General features: G+C 38.8%; 2 protein-coding genes across 2 annotated transcripts in view; both read left to right on the top strand.

Moving 5' to 3' along the window:
• Window positions 1-2,815: 2,815 nt before the first annotated feature.
• On the top strand, window positions 2,816-11,688 carry LOC139131126 (COMM domain-containing protein 6-like). The gene is made up of 6 exons (XM_070697076.1): window positions 2,816-2,974; window positions 4,720-4,844; window positions 5,740-5,816; window positions 7,142-7,253; window positions 7,796-8,002; window positions 10,173-11,688. Exons 1-6 carry the CDS (start codon window positions 2,920-2,922, stop codon window positions 10,221-10,223), a joined length of 627 nt encoding a protein of 208 aa, XP_070553177.1. The 5' UTR covers window positions 2,816-2,919; the 3' UTR covers window positions 10,224-11,688.
• A 6,687-nt stretch (window positions 11,689-18,375) lies between these two features.
• LOC139131112 (fibroblast growth factor 20-like) overlaps window positions 18,376-19,577 on the top strand; it is a 30,368-nt gene continuing 29,166 nt past the window's right edge. Inside the window, exon 1 of the mRNA XM_070697061.1 lies at window positions 18,376-18,833. Coding sequence (XP_070553162.1) covers window positions 18,524-18,833 — 310 coding nt within the window. The 5' untranslated portion in view covers window positions 18,376-18,523. The remainder of the gene's footprint in view (window positions 18,834-19,577) is intronic.

The following is a 19,577-nucleotide window of genomic DNA, read 5'->3' as shown; positions in this document are numbered from 1 at the left end:
ATCGGACACTACTGCTTGAAAATTGGACAAATTTTGTTGATGCATGCGTGGTTGTTGTTGCAGCTTGTAGTCTGAGCCATAAATTAGCCTAACTTTTAGTATCAATTGTAACACAAGCAGGTTTTATTTTTGCCATTCTTGTGGAAAATTTGGACAAATATTTATTTTTGGATATTAATAAAAATACGTTCAGTTCATCAGTTGCAATCAGCGCCATTTATCAGAAGTATGCACATACATGAAAAGTATCGAAGCAATGAAATGGCTTTTAGATCTATATTTATTTCAGATAACTTGCATCGATTGTTTCCCCCCCCCCTTCCCCCACCAACAATGTTCAAGTAGGATTTCACCTCAGAATATATTCCTTGGCAACGATGATGGTTTGATTGTCATTATACTATCAATTCAGTCTTTATCTGATGCAAGAAGTCTTAATGCCATCATTTCCTCTTTCATCTTGCCATGTCTTGAATTTCCACAAAGCAACCGAGCACATGGAATGCATAGCAATAATTCAGCTTTCAGGACTATTGCAAAATTTATGAAACGGTAAAACTGAAAGCCTTTGACAGATGCTTGATTCTAGTTGATCGTCTCATAAAAACCATCCAACCTCTAAAACTGGAGTCAGAAATCACAAGATAATCTCAGAATAGTGAATGTTGAATGATTATTTATGGCTGACAATAGCCAAGGATCCCGCAATTCATAGTATCCCCTGATTGCCATTTGTATCACAGGCTAGAATGTAGTTTCAGATTGCCGGTACACTCAGTGTGACAGAATTCGGACAGGGTAGTAAATTTCGCCTAAAGTCGTTTCGTAAATGACCAGCAATACGAAATATTATTACCATACCTTTCGAAACTTTATTGTGGTTATTCTCAAACTCAGTTGATACGACGGGAGTGATATTTCGGGGTCAAAGTTGCCAAAGTTTTGACCCCATGTCGATGGCGTAGTAATCGGACTGCAATCCCAGAAATCGGACGTCGTGTTTGGAATGTGATTAGGAGCTAAGTATTGATAATTTGAAACTTCAAACCACCAATTTTTAATTTCGATGTGTTTAGAAAACTGTATATAAGAATATTTCATGATAATTAGTTATGTTTAATCCATGGACGACTCAACTATATTTCGACGTGTATAGCGCTAGATATCGGACACGGGCTGCCTCTGTGTGTGTTGCTTTCGGCACCTTGTATCGTACGGTGTGGCTAACTTCGCTAAGTTTGTTCAGTGAGTATTACTTATAATTGTTTCCATTGCATATTTGTTTGTATTAGAATCGCACAGGCATTATTTAATACAAATAGCGAGTATATTTCATCGTACGACATTATTTACCTGTCAAGTTTTTACGCGGTAAGCCACTTACTACGTTTACACAATTATGCTAAAATATTGTCTGTCCGAAAATTGTACACTTCATACGTTCATTAAATGTACTTTTTTTCTAGAAACAACTGCGCAGTTTTCGTTAAAACTACATGCAATCGTAGCGAACAATGGAAAGAATATTTTAAAATCATTATTCTCCCCCACATTGGAAATTCAATGTTAAATAAGGACTTTATTCAAAATTTCAGTTACTGTGACCTGACGGCAATATGTTGACAGTATCACTGACGCGGTGTCAGACGACAATTTGTGACCGCCGCTCGTAGAGAACTCAATAGCTTCTACCAAAAAAACTATCGAAAACGGGACAACAGTGTTACCTGACTTAATATGAGGTCACATGACCTGTAAAACGCTGTCGATACGGAGCGAAGTTAGTGTAACTAACAGCAAGTCACTAAATGTCCGAAAACTGAGGTCGTCCGAAAACTGTCACACTTAGTGTACCTATGGTAAGATTCTTGATGTATCAATTGACTTCTTGAACAAAGACAAAAGATTCTTGTCATCCAGAATAAATTATGATCTGAAATGAATCATTGTAACAAGCCTACAGAAGACATCTCGTCACAGGCTGTAAAATTCAATACTTAAAATTAGAGTCAATATAACTTTACTTTATTGCTCAACAACACACTCAAAGAGTGCGGTAAGGCAAAAATATAAACTTGGAGGTATAGTGTCAATGCTTGCAGTGGATGGTTTTGGTTACTGTTTGTTTCTTCCCCAGGCACCAAGATATTGTTGAATATATGACATCAGCATATGAAAAGAACTACTACAAGTAGTGCTGGCATCAAGCAAGTTATAGTTGTTAGTGACAGGGATTTGTGTATCGTCAAAGATTAATTAAAAATGAATATGACTACTGAATGTGTTACACAAAAGGACTGAACTCTTCATATGTCGTTACGTTATCATTGGTATATCCCTGAAAACGGTCACTTACTAATAAAAGTGGCGAAAATACATTAGTCAAGAACATCAGTCAGTAACAGTTGGCTGTACAGTGCACTGGAGTTTTTTTGTTAATACACGTGGTCGATGAAAGCTCATTGGCCAATAAATTGGCAATAGCCAGAATTTGATTGACAGCTCTAGCCTGTCAATAGTCACTCCGTATATATTCAATAGATAAAGTTGGCGAACATGTTTTAATTAATTTATACTCTGTTTGTTGAAAGAATTGAAAGAATCCTCCAAGTGGAAATTGGCCATTCTAGCATTGGTAAGCTTGAGTGAGCTTGGCTGATTTGATTTGTGATGCCATGACGACGGGGTCGATCACGGAAAGATTTGACTCAATTAGCGACACTGCCTGGGTCTTGGTCGTCTTTCTAAAATAGTTACGGAATATCATTAACACGGCATCAACATTTTCGATGAACTGGGCCGTATGCGGATCGGACATCCGATACGCTGCACACTTTAGGATACGCTTTTCCGCAGTGGCAGGACAACTGAATAACACAGGAAGTTATCAGAAATGAATTGAGTCACCTGACCTGTCACATGGTAGGTCAGAGGTCACTTGAGAATATGGCGGTGTTGCAGACCATTCCTGAAGGTACGTTCGAATGTTGAATGAATAACTGCGGTGTTGTGTAAAATAGTTTGGTTATCGACACTACAAACAACAAGCAATGCATACGGAGCATAATTTAAGGGCTTAACCATGATTTTTATTTGAATATGATCAGTACTGCAGTGTATGATGTATTTTCCTTGTGTTGCCACTGCATGAATGAGCTGATGATGACTAGTACACCGTACTAGTCCTCCACAAAAGGACCGTGCGTACACGTACAGCAGCCGGAGTTGCTATTGACTTGGAAGTTGAGATTCGGCCTCATGTGTGACCACGTCGGTATGTGCATGATACACGGTAGAGCACGGAGTTAAACATCCATGATTTCATCGTCCAAAATATGGGTTCAAAGAATGAATTTGAGGGCCCCAGCACTCAGGCATCCCGAACCGTTTATCGTTTATACGGTCACGCCCTTTAATAATGTCTACGAGAGAACTGTAATTTTGATTCGGCAAGGCAAGGCAAGTTTTTAAAACCGTACCGTGATTACAGGGCCTGTGGTTTTACCGATAAATGCGTCAGTCACTTCATGCAAAGCCGAACCATTCTCTTCGCTATATTTTTGCTCAGTAACATTGAGGATCTCAAGACCCAGGCTGTCACATCATTTATGCTCGTTCGACAATTGTCTCTAAATGTCAAATGTGTTTGCTTTTCGGCAGGTATTTTAGGTCGAGTACGAGGTGTCCTTTTGAGTATACAAGAAGCTTCCTACCCCAATATACTTGGTTTATTGGGGAGGGGCAGATGCAATAATTGTAGCTATGAGACCATGTGATGGCCTATTTTCGTGTTGGCCGTTGTTTAGCTGCAAAATTGTAGCGCTACGGTGCGGCGGTCGGTGAGTTTTGGTTTTTGCGACCTCGCTCACCAGTAGAGCTACAATGCCGAAGGCCCTGCAGCATACAAAATAAGCGCGCCACACATGGCGCGGCATTTTCATGTAAAATCCCGCATATTAACTGCATTTGGTCGTACCGATTTATCACTACTGAAGACTAAACACTATACTACACTAACCTTGTCGTTTATGGGGTTTGGTATTAGCGCGAACCAAAACTCACCGACCGCCTCACCGTAGAGCTACAATTTTGCAGCTGGCCGTTGTTATGCCACAAAAACAGTTAACTTGAAAGAAGCCATTCCATGGCCCCGGGGGCTGCAATTAATGCAGGGAGGGGAGGGGAGGGGAGGGCTAGGATATAAAATCTTTTTTACTTAACCCGAAGCTATGTTCACATTGTTACCCACCCCTCACTTTGCTCAAAATAGTGGATTTAATGAGCTGTTACTTGGAGTTTCAATGCAATACCAGGAAATATTTGTCTTAAAGCCTCTATGTAGCATAAATATTTGAAAAAAAAAAAAACTGTTGAAAACAGTGTTTCCTGAAGTCAATGCTTTTGTTCTGCTATATAGCCATATGCATACAATGGTCCTCAGTCATTTTAGCAGGATTCTTCTTTGATGTACTGATTCAAGAAGAGCACAACAGAACAGAACCATGCACATTTCCAAACCTTCACAAAGCAATTATCTTTGAAAAATACCTCATAAAAATAAGCATTCTCATTTCCGCATTGATGTACTGCTTTACCAGGATTGGAAAATCTTTACCTAATACACTTTTAAAGCCAACATCTTGAATTGCATTGCAAAGCTGTACAGCTGGTAGCTGTTGACATTGGTGCAAACTTATGGATGTCATCTTTCCCAACAAGGTTTCACCATAGCTGTGGAAACAATCAATGGGATTCCACAAGACATCCTGGCAGAGCTTTGCAGAGATGTTCTTCTGTTTCTCCAGTACAGACTTGGCACAGTTAACGTTGGAGACTTCCATTCAGTGAGTACAGACAGCCACACCTAAAATCATCTTTCAAGCATCAAAGTAAATTCAAAGTGTCCCAAGACATGATGTAGCACAGAGGTGACATGATGTAGCACAGAGGTGACGAAGAGTGTTTACTAGTAAGATTGGAAATACAAAACAAACCCAATTCTATTGCCTTTCTTAAAGCCCCTTGGAAAGTCCATGATAATGAAATTTAGTCTTTGGAAGTTCTAGAAAATTGTTGAGTTGTCCAGAAGCTTGGAAAATAATGAAAACAATCCGTCATGATATTGTAAAAATGATATGTGAAGTCCTTGAAAATTGCTGGAAAAGGTCTTTGAATTTAAAAAGGCTCTGAGAGTATGGACCCTGAAACCAATACCTTAGATTCACTGACATTTACCATTAATCCTATTAGACCTTGTTCCTGCTGTGTTCATATGTTGCCGTTTAAATTTGGATGTAATCAGTAAAGCAGAGCATATCCCATATGATGACATAAGTGTATCCAGCATGGACCCCTACTGTAAACATATATTAATGTAATTTCCATCGACTTGTCTTGCTATGACATGCATATACAAACATAGTGATTTTTACTCAAATATTACCATATTTATCTGTGTGAGTGCCATAGGTGTTTCTGTCATATTATGACAGGAATCTCCCTGATGTTGTATAATATAGTTTAACTCTTTCACCATGGAATATTGTTACAGAAATACTGTTTTCCAAGGCCAAGGTTGATCTCCTTGGACTTGGCTTGGAAAGTAGAGTACAAGAATTCAGTCAGTAACCTCATATTTGTCTTGTTGCAACCATTAGGGACAACTTGTTTAACTTTTTTAGACTTCAGCTTGACAGGAACCAATTTTTTTATCCGATCCTTTTCCCCTTTTTTTCACAGAAATTAGAAAATGTGGAATCAAATTTCAGCAAAGATGCTGTACAGGGAGCAATAAATGCTCTCACGTTCATATTCAGGTGAGTCCCATCTCTTTATTTTTTATCTTTTCATACATGCAAAAGTCAGTGCCGAAACTTAAGTTTGGAAGGTTTATACAAGTAAAACTAAAAGAGGACTTGAAAATGAGACAAGAACAAACATCCAGAACAAACACTTCTATTTTTATTTCCTAAAAATTGTACTACACTGCATGTCAGTGCTCCATACATTAATAAAAAATAGGTATTATGATTAATAAAAAATATAAATCTGACGTTAGCTGTGCAAAATTCCTTAAAAAGATGTGATTTCAAACTGTGTTTATTAAAATTTCTGATTATTTGTATGAATTATCATGGCTTTAGCCTCTAGGGAGGGGAAGGGAAGGGGAGGCAGCCAGAATTTTCTAGCGCATATCATGCCTGATCCCCGGGGCCTGATCCACTGTTGATGGTGATCAACTACATCATATCATTACTTTTTAAGTAACCCCACCACCCTATCCATAAACTTTTGCTATTACTGTAAACAGAGACCAAGCTCCAGACAAAAAGATTGTTCTCAAGGGATAATGAAAAGCGCCCTCAAGTATCGAATCATTGAGTCTATCCCAAAACCAGGCAGAAACACACTGACTTTGCAATATTTGAATCTATTCTCAACAAATTCTAGCTTGTTATTATTAAAACTACTGAAATATTCTCAATTCTCAAGGTTTTCCTAAGATGATTTGTTCCAACATGTGTGATCAGTGAAAGATTCATTTTGAAATAAGAAATGGATGGCATTTTAACATCCATACAGAATTTAAATCATTCATAGAGAATTTCAGTCACTCATTGACAATCACAATCACTCATAGAGACACATACAGCAATCTGATCACTTCATATCACATTCTTGCTGTTTGTTAGATGTAGCTTTACCAATCAGCAATTTTATGTTTATGAGCTTGTCATTAAAATATTGAAATATTTCTTTTAAAATGTCAAGTAAAATGTCAAGAAGAATGAATTCGACTCATAGTTAATATCCAGCATAGTATCAAATACCCATCCACACACACATGAAAATACCATAGCTACCAAGGTAGCTATGGTAAAGCAACAAATGAGGTTATAAAATTACCTGCTGTACACATTCAAAATGTAAAATGTATTCCACTTAAATTCTAAGCCATCACCAGTACATGATACCCTTTCCCATCAGTTATCTATTTGGATAATAGCCACTTGTTTCAAAAAATTTATTAGTCATTTCCTACTGCCTTTCTCAAGTAACTTGCATTTCTACAATTATTTGAAATGTTTGCTGGCCAAAAGGTTTGATATCGCTAAGATTGCTATTATCACTGATTGTACAGATCAGCAGCAATAGCCAAGGTTTCAGCTGATGTCCTGGGCAGAGAATTGAAAGGTACCCTGGCATGGAACGATACCAGCCTTACAGTTGTCAAGCATTTATGGGCAGAACAGGTACACTACGCTTTCTTATTTACCTAATTCAACTTGTACCGTAAGTTTTTGTTCAAAATAACTGTATCCATCAAAGTAGTGTACTCAAGTGCCACAAGATTTTTGCAGACTGCAACTATATGAATTGATAAAAGTTGCATGTCACATGAGTAACCAGTAACTGAGAGGGTTTGAACATTATAAGGATCCTATATGAAAGTGATTTTTTACACTGTAAGCACCCCCAAGAAAGCCCTCTTTAACATTGTTAGACCCTCCAAGAAAGCTGTGTTTTACATTTTCAAGGTATGCATGTCATAAAACCTCTTGTGCAGGCATATCATTAGTTCTTCAAAACAACATTACAGTAATAAAACAAACAGTTCATAGTCATCATTTTTTCATGCCAACTCATTTAATGTTGTTATTCACCCTCTTTTGATTTACCATGGTAACCTTGAACCAGTTTAATGTTTTATTAATGGGGAATTCAGAATAACAAAAAGCGTGGTGCGAAAATCATATTAGGTGCATTTAAGATGTACTTGTGCATTTTACAATAGGGTCAGACACTGATGTCGTCAGAGACAGCTCAACAGATGCTGAACATTGGACAGCTGGTTGACATGGAATGGAAGTTAGGATTAGCCCTGAGTTCCGATAGCTGTCGAAGTCTCAATTCCCCGTATGTTGCCATGACAATGACCGTAGCCGATCCTTCAGGACACCACATTACACGGACGTTTGAAATGACGATACCAGAGTTTCAGGTAAGTTTCATATCAAGTTGAGTTGTTTCTTTGATGTGAAAATTTGGCAGGATTAAGAACTTTAGTGCTTCCAAGGACTTGTACAAATTTCAAATAACTGTTGATGAGTCACTTGTTTGATTTTGTGTCTACCTGACTATGTAGCATTTTGCAGTGCATGAAAATGCTCCTCAAAGTTCCTGATAATAAAATCATTCTTCCCACCTTTCTTATCGGTGTATCTGATGATTTGATTGCACACAAACATTCAGTTGATGAAGTAGTCTCACATACCGGTGTGTATTCACAAGGTTACTGATAGTCGTGATAGGATAATAGAATTGGCCATTTTCTTGAGCCTCTCATGAATCTCAATAGACCTTTTCCCGGTTATCCCACAATGCATTGCAGTGACTTTATCAAACATCGTATATAAGCTCAAAACAGCAAAAACATGCTGATTTGTTTTGTACAACGGATTGTTATAGAAGAATGACACAAATTTGCAATACCAAAAATGCCCCGTGTATAATCTAACTATCAACGACAAAAATATAGGCCTGGGTGTAATCTGCCATAGAGTTCTATGAGTAACGTACCCTGCGTATACCCTACGGCTAAAAAGTTCTATGCGTATCGTACGGTTTGTATACCCTGGCGCGCACTGCACCATGGAACCGGTAAAAGAACTATACATCCTGCAACACACTGGGTTGTAGGATACTTCTATTCACAGCAAAATGTTGAATTTTGAATTATATTACCATGCCCTGCCCGTCGCATTTTGATTGGCAAGCTGAACCACGTGACTGACCACAAATACACAATAATGGTTCTTTTACATGCCCGTGAATATGAATAATAAGCTTAACAACTAAAAGTATCGTAACTTTACAGCTCAAACGTAAATCATAATCTATCACAAAATAAAATGACGCACTTGTAGGTCAAGTTGAGATACTTTTTTCTGAAAACATCTCCGGATTTGCCAATTTTTTACAGGGCGCGTGACAGTGCGTCGCGTATTGCTCATTTCTGGGGCCAGTTGTCGTTCGCTCCTGAAATTTTCGGAATTTTGACGGTTTCTTGTTTCGCTGATAATATAATGGAAATAACAGACTCCGCTCTGACCATTAACGTTTATTTGTGGGCGCCTCGCCCATTAATTTTGGCTTACCTCTCGCCCTTGCCCACAAATAAACGTTAATGGTCAGCGCGTCGCCCGTTATTTCTATATTATACATACCACCAACAATATCAGGATGTCAGTCATGTAAAGTTCATGTTAACAGCCACCTGCATCCATCATCTGCAGTTTAGAATATCCACAATTTACCATCCTCATCATTGCATGTTTATTTATCAACAACGGTGAAAAGAACAGAAAAAAGGGGTAGATGTTACTTAAATTTAAAAAATATGGTTACCTTGCTTGTTTAGCGTTCTTGGTTAGACTGGACTGTCTACAATCGTGAACTAAATGGCAGCTTAAAGGGACATAAGCTGTAACTTGTGGCAAGTTTTTCAGTATTCTGCTTCTGTATATCAGCTACCGTGACTGACCCCAATCTGTTTGTCATGCTGAAATTTCGAGTTTTTGTTTTGTCAACACTGCTTGTATGAGTGTAGTGATCATTGTTTGTTGTTTACAAATGAATTCTAGTCTGGACTTGACTACAATTTTCAACAATAACAATGGAGATTATACTCGTTTAAGTTGTGTTGATATGCTAAATACTTGGCATTAAAATTACAGTTTAGGGATTCATTGCAGAAAGTGTAGGGAAACCACAAAACAAAGTTTTGGGAAAAAAGCCAAAAGATACAGCTTATGGAGCTTTAACTTTTGTCAGCAAAGTTCAATGGTTTACATTTACTTTTCTGCTTACTATTCATAGAAAAATTTTATCTGAAGGTAATATTTGATATGTTCTTTTCACAAATTGTCTAATGTGTGGAATGCAAGAAGACACCATATCATGGTTTTATGTAATGGTGTAATGTATACTGTTGGTACAAATCAGATACTATTTAGTATGTAAGTCAGTCAGTTCTTCTGGTTAGTTTAAAATCGAAAGGAATTTGCAAGAAGAAGCCATTACTGACCTTATTGGAGCTTATTATCCATTCTGTACAAAATGTATTACCGGTATCATATAATTTTTCACTTTCTTTCATCTCCTCCGCACAGAATTTCCACAAACAAATGAAAGAAATGGCATCGATACTGGAGACGGTGTAGAGCTGCCAGCCATAGATGCAAGATCTGACTATCTTTAACATGGCAAAGCCCCCAAGCTGTACAGAGATCCAAGTCTCAGCAACTCCCAATGTTATCAATATCCAAGACGTGTACATATATAATAGAATTGTCCTGAACAATGAATGCAATAGACAAGATGATTGAACATTGTCCGTTTTTCAAATTTAACTTGATCCACGATTGAAAAGGGGAATATGCCTCCCAGCTCTGGCATTATCTCACACTGACAGTAACCAAGCGCAGCAAGGAAATGCCTGTGTCCTTGCTTGGTGGGGAATTGATCAAAGATTTCAATCAGAGGAACTGGAGATACCAAGATGGCAGAGCAGAAAGTTTCGAGTAGTGCCTGATATCTTTGTGCACTTGGGTCCAAGAATTTACACATTCTAATAATCTGTGGACAGAAAACGAGGAATCAGCAATGACTGTCAATGCTTTTGTCACAAGTCAATTTTCGTTTATGTTTGTACACGTGAAGGCACACAATGTCATACTTTTCAAAGAATGCAGCAGTTAGGTAGCACACGTGATGACATTTAACTATTGATTTCCTCTGTGCAAATTTTTTCATCAGAGACTCAATGTAACAATAAGGAGCCTTTTTTGAGATTATGAAAAGTATTATTTTACAAGAAGTCTCCATTCTCAAATCTTGCATTTCACTTGGTACGCTTTGACTGAAATGATTTCAATTAATGCTGGCTGGGGTAATAAGAAGTATCCTCAATGACCGCAAGAGGGCGCTGTCCAATATGAGACTGGAGGAATGCAAAAGTTGAACTGGGTTTTATCTTCAGAATGATAGTGTAAGTAGGTCAGTCATGCCAGCAGGCTGCCTTTTCATTTCCCAAGACAGAAAAAATAAGCAGTGTTGGAGATGGTGGTAACTGAAAAGATCAACATGGCTCTGTACAAATATCAGTAGAGTTTCTCTCAAACATGTTATCATTTCTCTTCAATTTCATTACTTTAACTTTTTGACAAAGTTTTAGGTAAAAGGTTACCGGATTCTGTAAAAAAAAATCCCATTTAAAGTGTTGTCATTTTTACCATCCACTGTTCCCCTGTAAAGCATCAATGTCCCGTGGGCTTATAATGATACGAAGCAATTGTATAGAACTGAATAAGACAGTGTTTGGAAACATGTGTGACTTTAAAACGGTCAAGTTGCAGTTGGACAAGAGCAGCTGTGTATGCACATTGTGTAGACGTGAATCAAAATAATCAGTCCAGTTTAAATTTGCAGATTTGACCTGTGTGGATAAGTACTGCAGTTCATGTACAGATACCGTACCGTGGGTAGAATGCAGGGGATTGTTAGCTCACTGTTAGAAATCCTGTCCCAGAAACTGGACAGATGTTTCAATGTATAAATATTCCTGTACTGAGTTATATTCCAGTTGTCTCTTTTTATAGTGAATAAAATATTTGAATTAATTGCTAATGTTAGTATTTTCTTTCTTGCTTTTTTTTGTTTCATGACCTCTTTAATCACTAACAGTTTGCAGGCACTCTTCTTAAGATATTTTCTTATCTTCCAAAGAATTTTTCACCCGTTTTTATGGTTGGGGTTTAGGGACACAGTCATACAGCTTAGGATCTGAAGGACGATTTTGTCAGTTGAATTGTTTTCCTATACCCGCATAGCTAACTCTTGTTTGGTGACTCGGGTATTAAAAGTGACACTTACTGTTGGAACTGCCCGCACCAATAAATACATGCTAAAGGAAACGGGCAAATGAATGCCAGATCTTTTTTCATGTAAATGTACAAAAGGAGTTTTGTAAATATAAAACTGGCCAAATGGCGTTTGTGGGTGTTTTCAGATAAACATACTGTAAACTGTTGTGTCAACACTTCAAACAATATATCTGGCACTCCTTTTCCGCAGATAACATACAATGGAAAATTCAAACTAGTTTTCTGGTGTTTTTTTGTTGTGATCATGAGATAAAACTAAAGTTAAGGTAGTGTGTGCCTCCAAAGGGAAAAACTTAAACTTTTGCTCAAACTTTCTCCTTGAGGAATCTTTCAACCATTCTCTTTCAAAGTCAAGAATAAAAGTCGGGGTCACCGTGCAAATTTTGGTACTAGAGAAACAAATAACCAAAGATTTACAGATATTTGAAATTCAAAATGGCTACCATCCCTGTGTTAATTCTATAGAGAAAAATAAAATTTTCGAATTTCGAAAAACTAAGCGGGTGAAAAGTTTTCTTACTTCAAGAGCTTTAAAATGAAACCCCCCTCACCCCCCCCCCACAAGTGGTAGATCAGAAAAGAATTGTAAAGGTTTGAGAGTCCAAATATCTGTCCCCGAGGCGCATTTTTCTAAGGACAGAATTTACAGTCATTTGTTCTAAAATTACATGGCTATTACACTTGGTTCAAGTTTATGATTTCAGGAATTTATGAAACCTCATGCTTGTTCTATTGAAGCTGCGAAAGTTAGGGCTATAAGATTCCTATAAAATGACTTTGTGACTCGGTCATTTTACCAGTTCAATATCGATGTCCTTCGTGTGCACCAAAGTTGAGTAAGATCAAGTACAATTCTAAGAATTATACAAATGATTGTAACCCGGCCTCTTATAAGTCCCAGACTTACACTACTTTTTTTTCAATTTCAGAAACTGAACTTTGCTGATAAAATAATTGACATGACTTTACGTGAACTCTTTTGATTGACAGATTTTATTTTGCTCCAGTCATTTAAACTGCATTATTTCTAACTTTTTCCGTATTATCCAATGTTTTTGTTTCGTTTAGGATATGCAGTTTGTTATTCCACTCCCAAAACCGTATCGAAATAGCCTGTGTTTAACTATTCAACACACCCTGAATGCGTTGACTTTACGATTGTTGAAAGCTGAATTGTAGTTCGGACCACAAGTAGAACGAATTTGTCGGTACCGCTGTCACAACAAAGCTTATTGCTTCGACAGGGTTGATACCTAATATTTCAACGTACTACAGAGAGCAGAATGAAAAAGAAATACCCTGGCTTTCTTTAACAAAAATAATGAAATATTATCTTAAGTTGCAAATACTGTCCCTTCAAAACATATGCGCAGACAACAAATTTTGAACACGTTTATCTCCCAAATCACTTCACCGGACAGGGCGTAACGCTTAGGTCGCTTGTTCTGCTATGGTCCCGATAAAATGAAATGAAATGTCTCCGTTCAATGATCATGTTCGAGTGTGTCAAATATTCTTACGTTAGCAGCCTGTCTCTTGTCTAGAAAATACAAGTCAAAGAAAGTTCATTTCCAATGCTCTATTTTCCTGTGAAAACGTATATTGCTGTTTATTTGAGCGATTTCAATACCGAAATGTGCATAAAACAGCTATCCACCAGCTCCGAGGCAAACACTCGAACGGACAGACTTTGTTTGTGGACGTATAAGCGAAGATATGTCCGCTACCACATATATGCACTTGTTTTTATCATAAATTTGAAACTTGTGGCAGACATTGAAAAAGAAAAAAGACCCAAAATGATTGAACTTGATGCGGTTATTGACCCGAAGGGGTTGTACACTCTATTCAGCACATTATTGCGCACGCGTCGTCTGCAAATTTCTAATTGGAAACACCTATTGGCGTACAGGATGTCAACGTGCGGTGTTTTACCTCTTTCTTTTGAAGAATGCTGAGAAAAGGGGAGACTCAAACACAGAGACGAATAGAGAAAAAAAATATCTTATATTACCGATACTTGGAATTCAACATGGCTGCCATCGCTGGTTTTAATACAATGGGGGAAAATTAAATTTATACTTATAAAAATATGCCGGTTTAAACAATATTTAAAATGAGCTCGACAAATTGGTAGAACAAAACAGTATTGTAATAGTTTGGGAGTCCGGACATCTTTATCCGCGGTGCATTCGTTATCACGGCAGTCTTTATAGTAAAAATGTGAAGAGGTACTAAAGAAAATACTGGAAATGGCAGCCATCGACAAGTGACGTGTACATCGTTCATTGTGTCCTTATATGGTACAGTGTAATACACATACATGCTGCATGTAAAGTCACAGTCCGTCCAACCACTACTATGTTAAAGGGTTTGGCTTTATACTATACTGTGCGTTTAATCGACGCTGTCCCGGATACATGTCTTGCAATGAATCAAACCAATTCAGTGTGATCCTAAGCCTGCATAATGTTTGTTTTATCGTTTAATATATTAGCAATTCTTGCTGAAGTAGCGCAGATCAAACAACTAATGGCGTTATTTAAAAAAACCTACAACTCGTTCTGTACTCTGGCTTGAGAATAAAAATTTACGAAAACCAGAATTCACCCACAACAATACAAATGATATAAATGATATAAAGTCTACAAATAATCTACTCTATAATATGTTTACATTCATTACTAATGTCATCTACAAATTAAAAGATGACTTCGCGCAGGGGTAACCGTGTTTTGTTTGGATTTCAGTGAGAGAACTCTACATGAGTTGTTATATATATATATATATATATATATATATATATATATATATATATATATATAAGGACACTCTCAATCAAAGGGACTCAGTAAGCGTGAACACAATTGTTACCTTACCATTACTGTTTACCTGTGAACACTGAAAACGAAATTCAAGATAACTCTTACTCTCGTTTGCATGACATTGGCGACATTTTTAATGCACCAACTACCTCAAGTCGCTTTTTTTACCATTCCCTGCGACTCAGAAGGTCCTATTATTACAAAATCTCCTCCAAATCATACCATGCAATGTGTTGACGGCTATTCATGGTGAAATATACCATATGCACTGCTAAACTATGATATATTTCAATTTTAACTCTAATAAAAACACTTAAGTTTCAGTATGGCTTCATCCAGGAATTGGCCCTCTCTGAGATAAAGTTGCGGAATTAGTGATGCTTCCATAACTCCGCTTGTCTCTAGCTTCTTCTCGTCGTCCGGCAACATCAAATTTCGCGTTCTGTATTAACTGTAATTTGGAGACGGAAATTCATCAAAAGAATGTGCCCCCATGATTGAAGTTTCAAGACAAAGAACAGAGTCTAGTAAAAAGACACAATTGATAAAAGACAATACTGTTCACACACCTATACCATTATCTTTGGGTGTGGGTGCTAACAGTCATAGCGGCATGTCTTAAAGCCAGCGAACCTCACCTGTCCACAGCTACCGGAACAACATTGTGCACGTTGACGCCTACCTAAAATTGCGTAGGCGCACTCGAATCAATGTGGGTATTGTCGACAGTCGACGCTGGCAGCACCCTGAAACGATTATTTTGTCTGCGTTTTACACTCAACAGGTGCCGACAAGTCTCTTACAAATGCCCGGGACCTGGCAGCTGATCTGTGACGTCATATATTAATTCGATGATTAAAATCAGCAATACGTGTATAACTGAAATAAGGTAATATCGAAATCATCTTTAGAATTTTGAAAAACAGACATATGTATGGAATGGTTTCGTGGAACCTCTCAAGGAATTATTTTCAACACATCCACAATTAAGTGTTGGAGTTATGTAGACAAAATTACATGCAAATTCATATAAAGGCATGTAACGAGGCTCCCCATGATAAAAAGGAGTTGGTTAGCACGTTTTAAAATTATGTGCTCGATGTTACCTATGTACATAAGGTGGGTAACTGGCAAATGTATTAAAGCTTCTCAAAGCTTTAGAAGTTGCAGAAAAAACAGTGCCGGCAATGTAGAATAGGTCTGGCTGTCGGCAATACGCGTAGACCACGTGTTTTTCTTGTCCCGTGATATCCATACCAGATACAGTCATAACCTATTGTTCCTTGTGCAAAACGTTCGCGCGTTGTTAAAGCAACCGTTAGGTTATCAGTGTTCACTTCCGTCTGTATACACCAAATGTTATACTCTATCGTTTGCGGTAGCTTTTCTATCTGCAGAAGGGACTGAAAGTATCCACTGACAGCAGCATATTTTTATCACGTTTCACGGCGCCGAGCAATACACAGTGATCGGTCATATCGTACACATCGCTCAAATCAATCGAAGAAAGTGCTTAGGTGCAAATGCGATGCACACAAAAAACCAACAACGACAGACACTTATGTCTGTATAGATGCCAACTTGAGCGAAATATTTTCTTCTAATAATGTAAATCTCGGATGCTAAAAAGTTCAAAGGCAACCGTCGAAAGGTACATTTCCAACGTAGCTATGCGTACTTCCGGCCTACCTCCATGCTGATATCAAAACAAAATAATATTTGCTACATAAAAACGATACCACACCTAAAACCTGTCCCAGGCCGATAGTTTATTATGACATCAACGATTTCAGGGTGAATACCCACCCTGAAGAAATTTACCCTACTCCCGAGTCGTCTGATTCCATTGCCATGTCGGTACAAAGAGCAGGAGAGGCGCCCTCGACGTGTTGCGTGGTGCCAGAGCCAGCGATTCGTTAACGTGTATGTACTGAAAAGTCAATATGTTTTTATGCAGAAAGAAACGCAGACCTATTTGTTTCACCATCTACTTCTGTTTATCTCAAGCATCTCAAGCCACAGAAATCACCAGTGGCTGTCCTTGGATCCTCAGTGCCCCTGTGTAGAATTCGTTATTTAATGCGGCAGAGCAAAAAGCATGCCGTGCCCAGCAGATCGGATTTTATAACCAATAATTGAATGAAACACGAAGGAATGCTGGCAATCCCCCAAAACAATTCAACTTCCCTGAAGTCCGTGGCCAAAAAGCACCGAAGTTCCATTTTAAATTGCGATCTCCAATGACTGGTTATAATATTTCTTGATAATAAAATACCTGTTTAATAACTACCTTGCTGGTCCTTTACTTTGGAAAAATATATTTAGAAAGTTTATTTTTTGTTCTATAAATCTAACAGAATGTTTTTACACACTTACGCTATTCAAGTGGCGCGCAGAGGTTAAATGCTCCAGACGGAAACTGGTATGTCACGGCGTGGAATCCATGCTCGGCGATATATCGCGGAATTCTTGGAGCGACAAGCCTTGGATGGCGTTCTAAATAGCATTTCCCAAGGGCCATAATATAAATCATCATTATCTCTGTCGAAAGGCATATAAGGATACTTTGCGCGCTGTCATGACAACACTGAGAATACGTTGTGAGCCTCCCGCGCATGCGTTGTCGACCAAGTGTCAACTTTTGTTAGTGCAAGCATACAAGTATTGCAGGTCAATCATGAAGTTCCTGCAGTCTGAAAGCCATGTGTTTGATCACGGGTAGGGTATGAACACGCGTGTCCTCAGAGGATGCCCTAAGGGAGTTGACAGCGCGACTGATAATGCCGTGTTGTAAATCACTATAGAAGTGTTCTTGTTCTGTATAAAATGGTTGAACAGACTTGTTGTTGTCCTACATGAGGGCAAACAAGGGCTGTCGCATGTACCGCGTGTAAGAACTCCCTTGCCGTGTCCAAGAGCGACGCCCTTTCGTCCAAGCACGGCAACTGGCCATTCTCCTCGGTGTCTATATTTTGGACCTCCTCGACGTTTTTAAATTACAATATAATAATTTATTTCGTTGGTCTTTAAGGCAGGCGATTCTGTCACGGGGAAGGGTATGGTCCAACGAACAGTTGTAACACTGGGCAAATTTTAAGCGAAGTTGTCATGAAGGAATGATACAGAAAATACCATGTACAGAGCTGTATCTATTGACAACAGTATCCCTGAAACCCAACCTAAGAATGTCATGTCTATAAATTAAAAAAAAACTAGGAATAGAGTTCATCATATTCCATTTGATCTCTTTAAAGTCGATGCGAGTGGTTGAATCCTCAAGGGCCTCAACATTATTTTACTAAAATCTTTGTTTTTTTAAGTATCGCCAGACATACATTCGCCTGAGAATCACTGGACACTGTCACACAAAATTGATCAGGACGCATCAAAAGGCACATCCATGTAAAATTCACAAGTTTTGTAACGTCTTCCTTCGTGAATATCGGTCTTCATGGGACCAAACCATAAGGAGAGAAGGGGCAGACAATGTAATGGGCGGCGTTTACCGAGTCGTCATATAGGCGCAACCGCGGACTAGCTCGATCTTTGCCCCCCGCGGTGGAAATGAAATACGCTAAAATTTTGAAGAGCGTGCAGGCATTTCATCTGTCATAAGTGATTTGCATTCGTACGGAGACACGGGACTGGATTGCTGTCCATATGTTCGGGATATAGTTACTATTTTCCCGATTACTCATTAGGATAGCCAGGGCCCAAGGGAAAGCTCCAACACTGACCATGCCTCACTGAGTCATGACGAACAACGCCAGCGTCAAAACAGGAGTCATCATCTTGCTTTGCTTGGTTGGTCTGGGCAGCTTCTTCACGGAAGCCCGGCCGGCCAAGGGACGAGCCATCCCGACCAGCAGGCAAAGACCTGACGTAGCCGGCGATGATGCAAGGACGGCCGGAGGAGAATGCACGTGTCGCGGACCGGCCAGCACGTCGAACATTTACAGCAAAGCACTGTACTACCGTCAGCTGTACTGCCTCACCGGCTATCACTTGCAAATTTTGGACGACGGAAAAGTAAGCGGTACGAAACAAGACCACGACATTCATGGTAAGTTAGAAGTCACGCTGCATCGTATTTTAGGGTTAACCTCATAACATTTTTTCGTGCCCGTTAAGATCGTTTAGACAGGGTCACATGGAGGGCGATGTAATATAACACCTCCCTCATTATACTGTTACGGGTTGTAGAAGATGCTAGCGGTTTCGTCAAACAGTTTTAAGCAAAATATTTAGAAACGCCAGGTAGTATTGACGTGAGTTATATATTGTTCTGTCTTGACCCCGGGAACAATGGCATTTCTTTTGTTCTTTTAGTCGAGAGATTTGTTGAACGTTGAGGTTCTGTGCCAACCTGTCCGTTGTCAACCAAGGGGGGAGACTCCGTTAACATAGCGTACGTCCATTTCTGCCCCGCTTTTCTCTCTCTGTGAATCGAAAATTCAATCGGAAATTGAACTCGGCTTAAATCATATCTAAGTTTGGGCCACCAAGCTTCCATTGGACTTTGTTACCGTTTGTGACACGTCAGTCACCCAGTACGATGATAAATATTACCGATATTATCGAAACACGGCCGGTGCGCAGGTGAAGACATCCTGGTGTACTGGGTGTTTCGTTTGAAGGCCTGTCTTTGGTTCCGCATTTTCGATTATAACCCCGGTGTTAGTGTTTCTTTTTTCGTATTATGCCATTGCACATTTTGTATATGAAGAATCGAAAGTTCCCGTCGCAGAGGGGGATTCACGCCTCGAACTGCAACTTCCAGTTCCTACGACAAGAAGGCACGCCAAAG

This window comes from Ptychodera flava, chromosome 4, assembly GCF_041260155.1.
Source record: "Ptychodera flava strain L36383 chromosome 4, AS_Pfla_20210202, whole genome shotgun sequence".
Taxonomy (NCBI): Eukaryota; Metazoa; Hemichordata; class Enteropneusta; family Ptychoderidae; genus Ptychodera; species Ptychodera flava.
The sequence above is the reverse complement of the archived record's forward strand: the minus strand, read 5'-3'. Positions and strand labels throughout refer to the sequence as shown.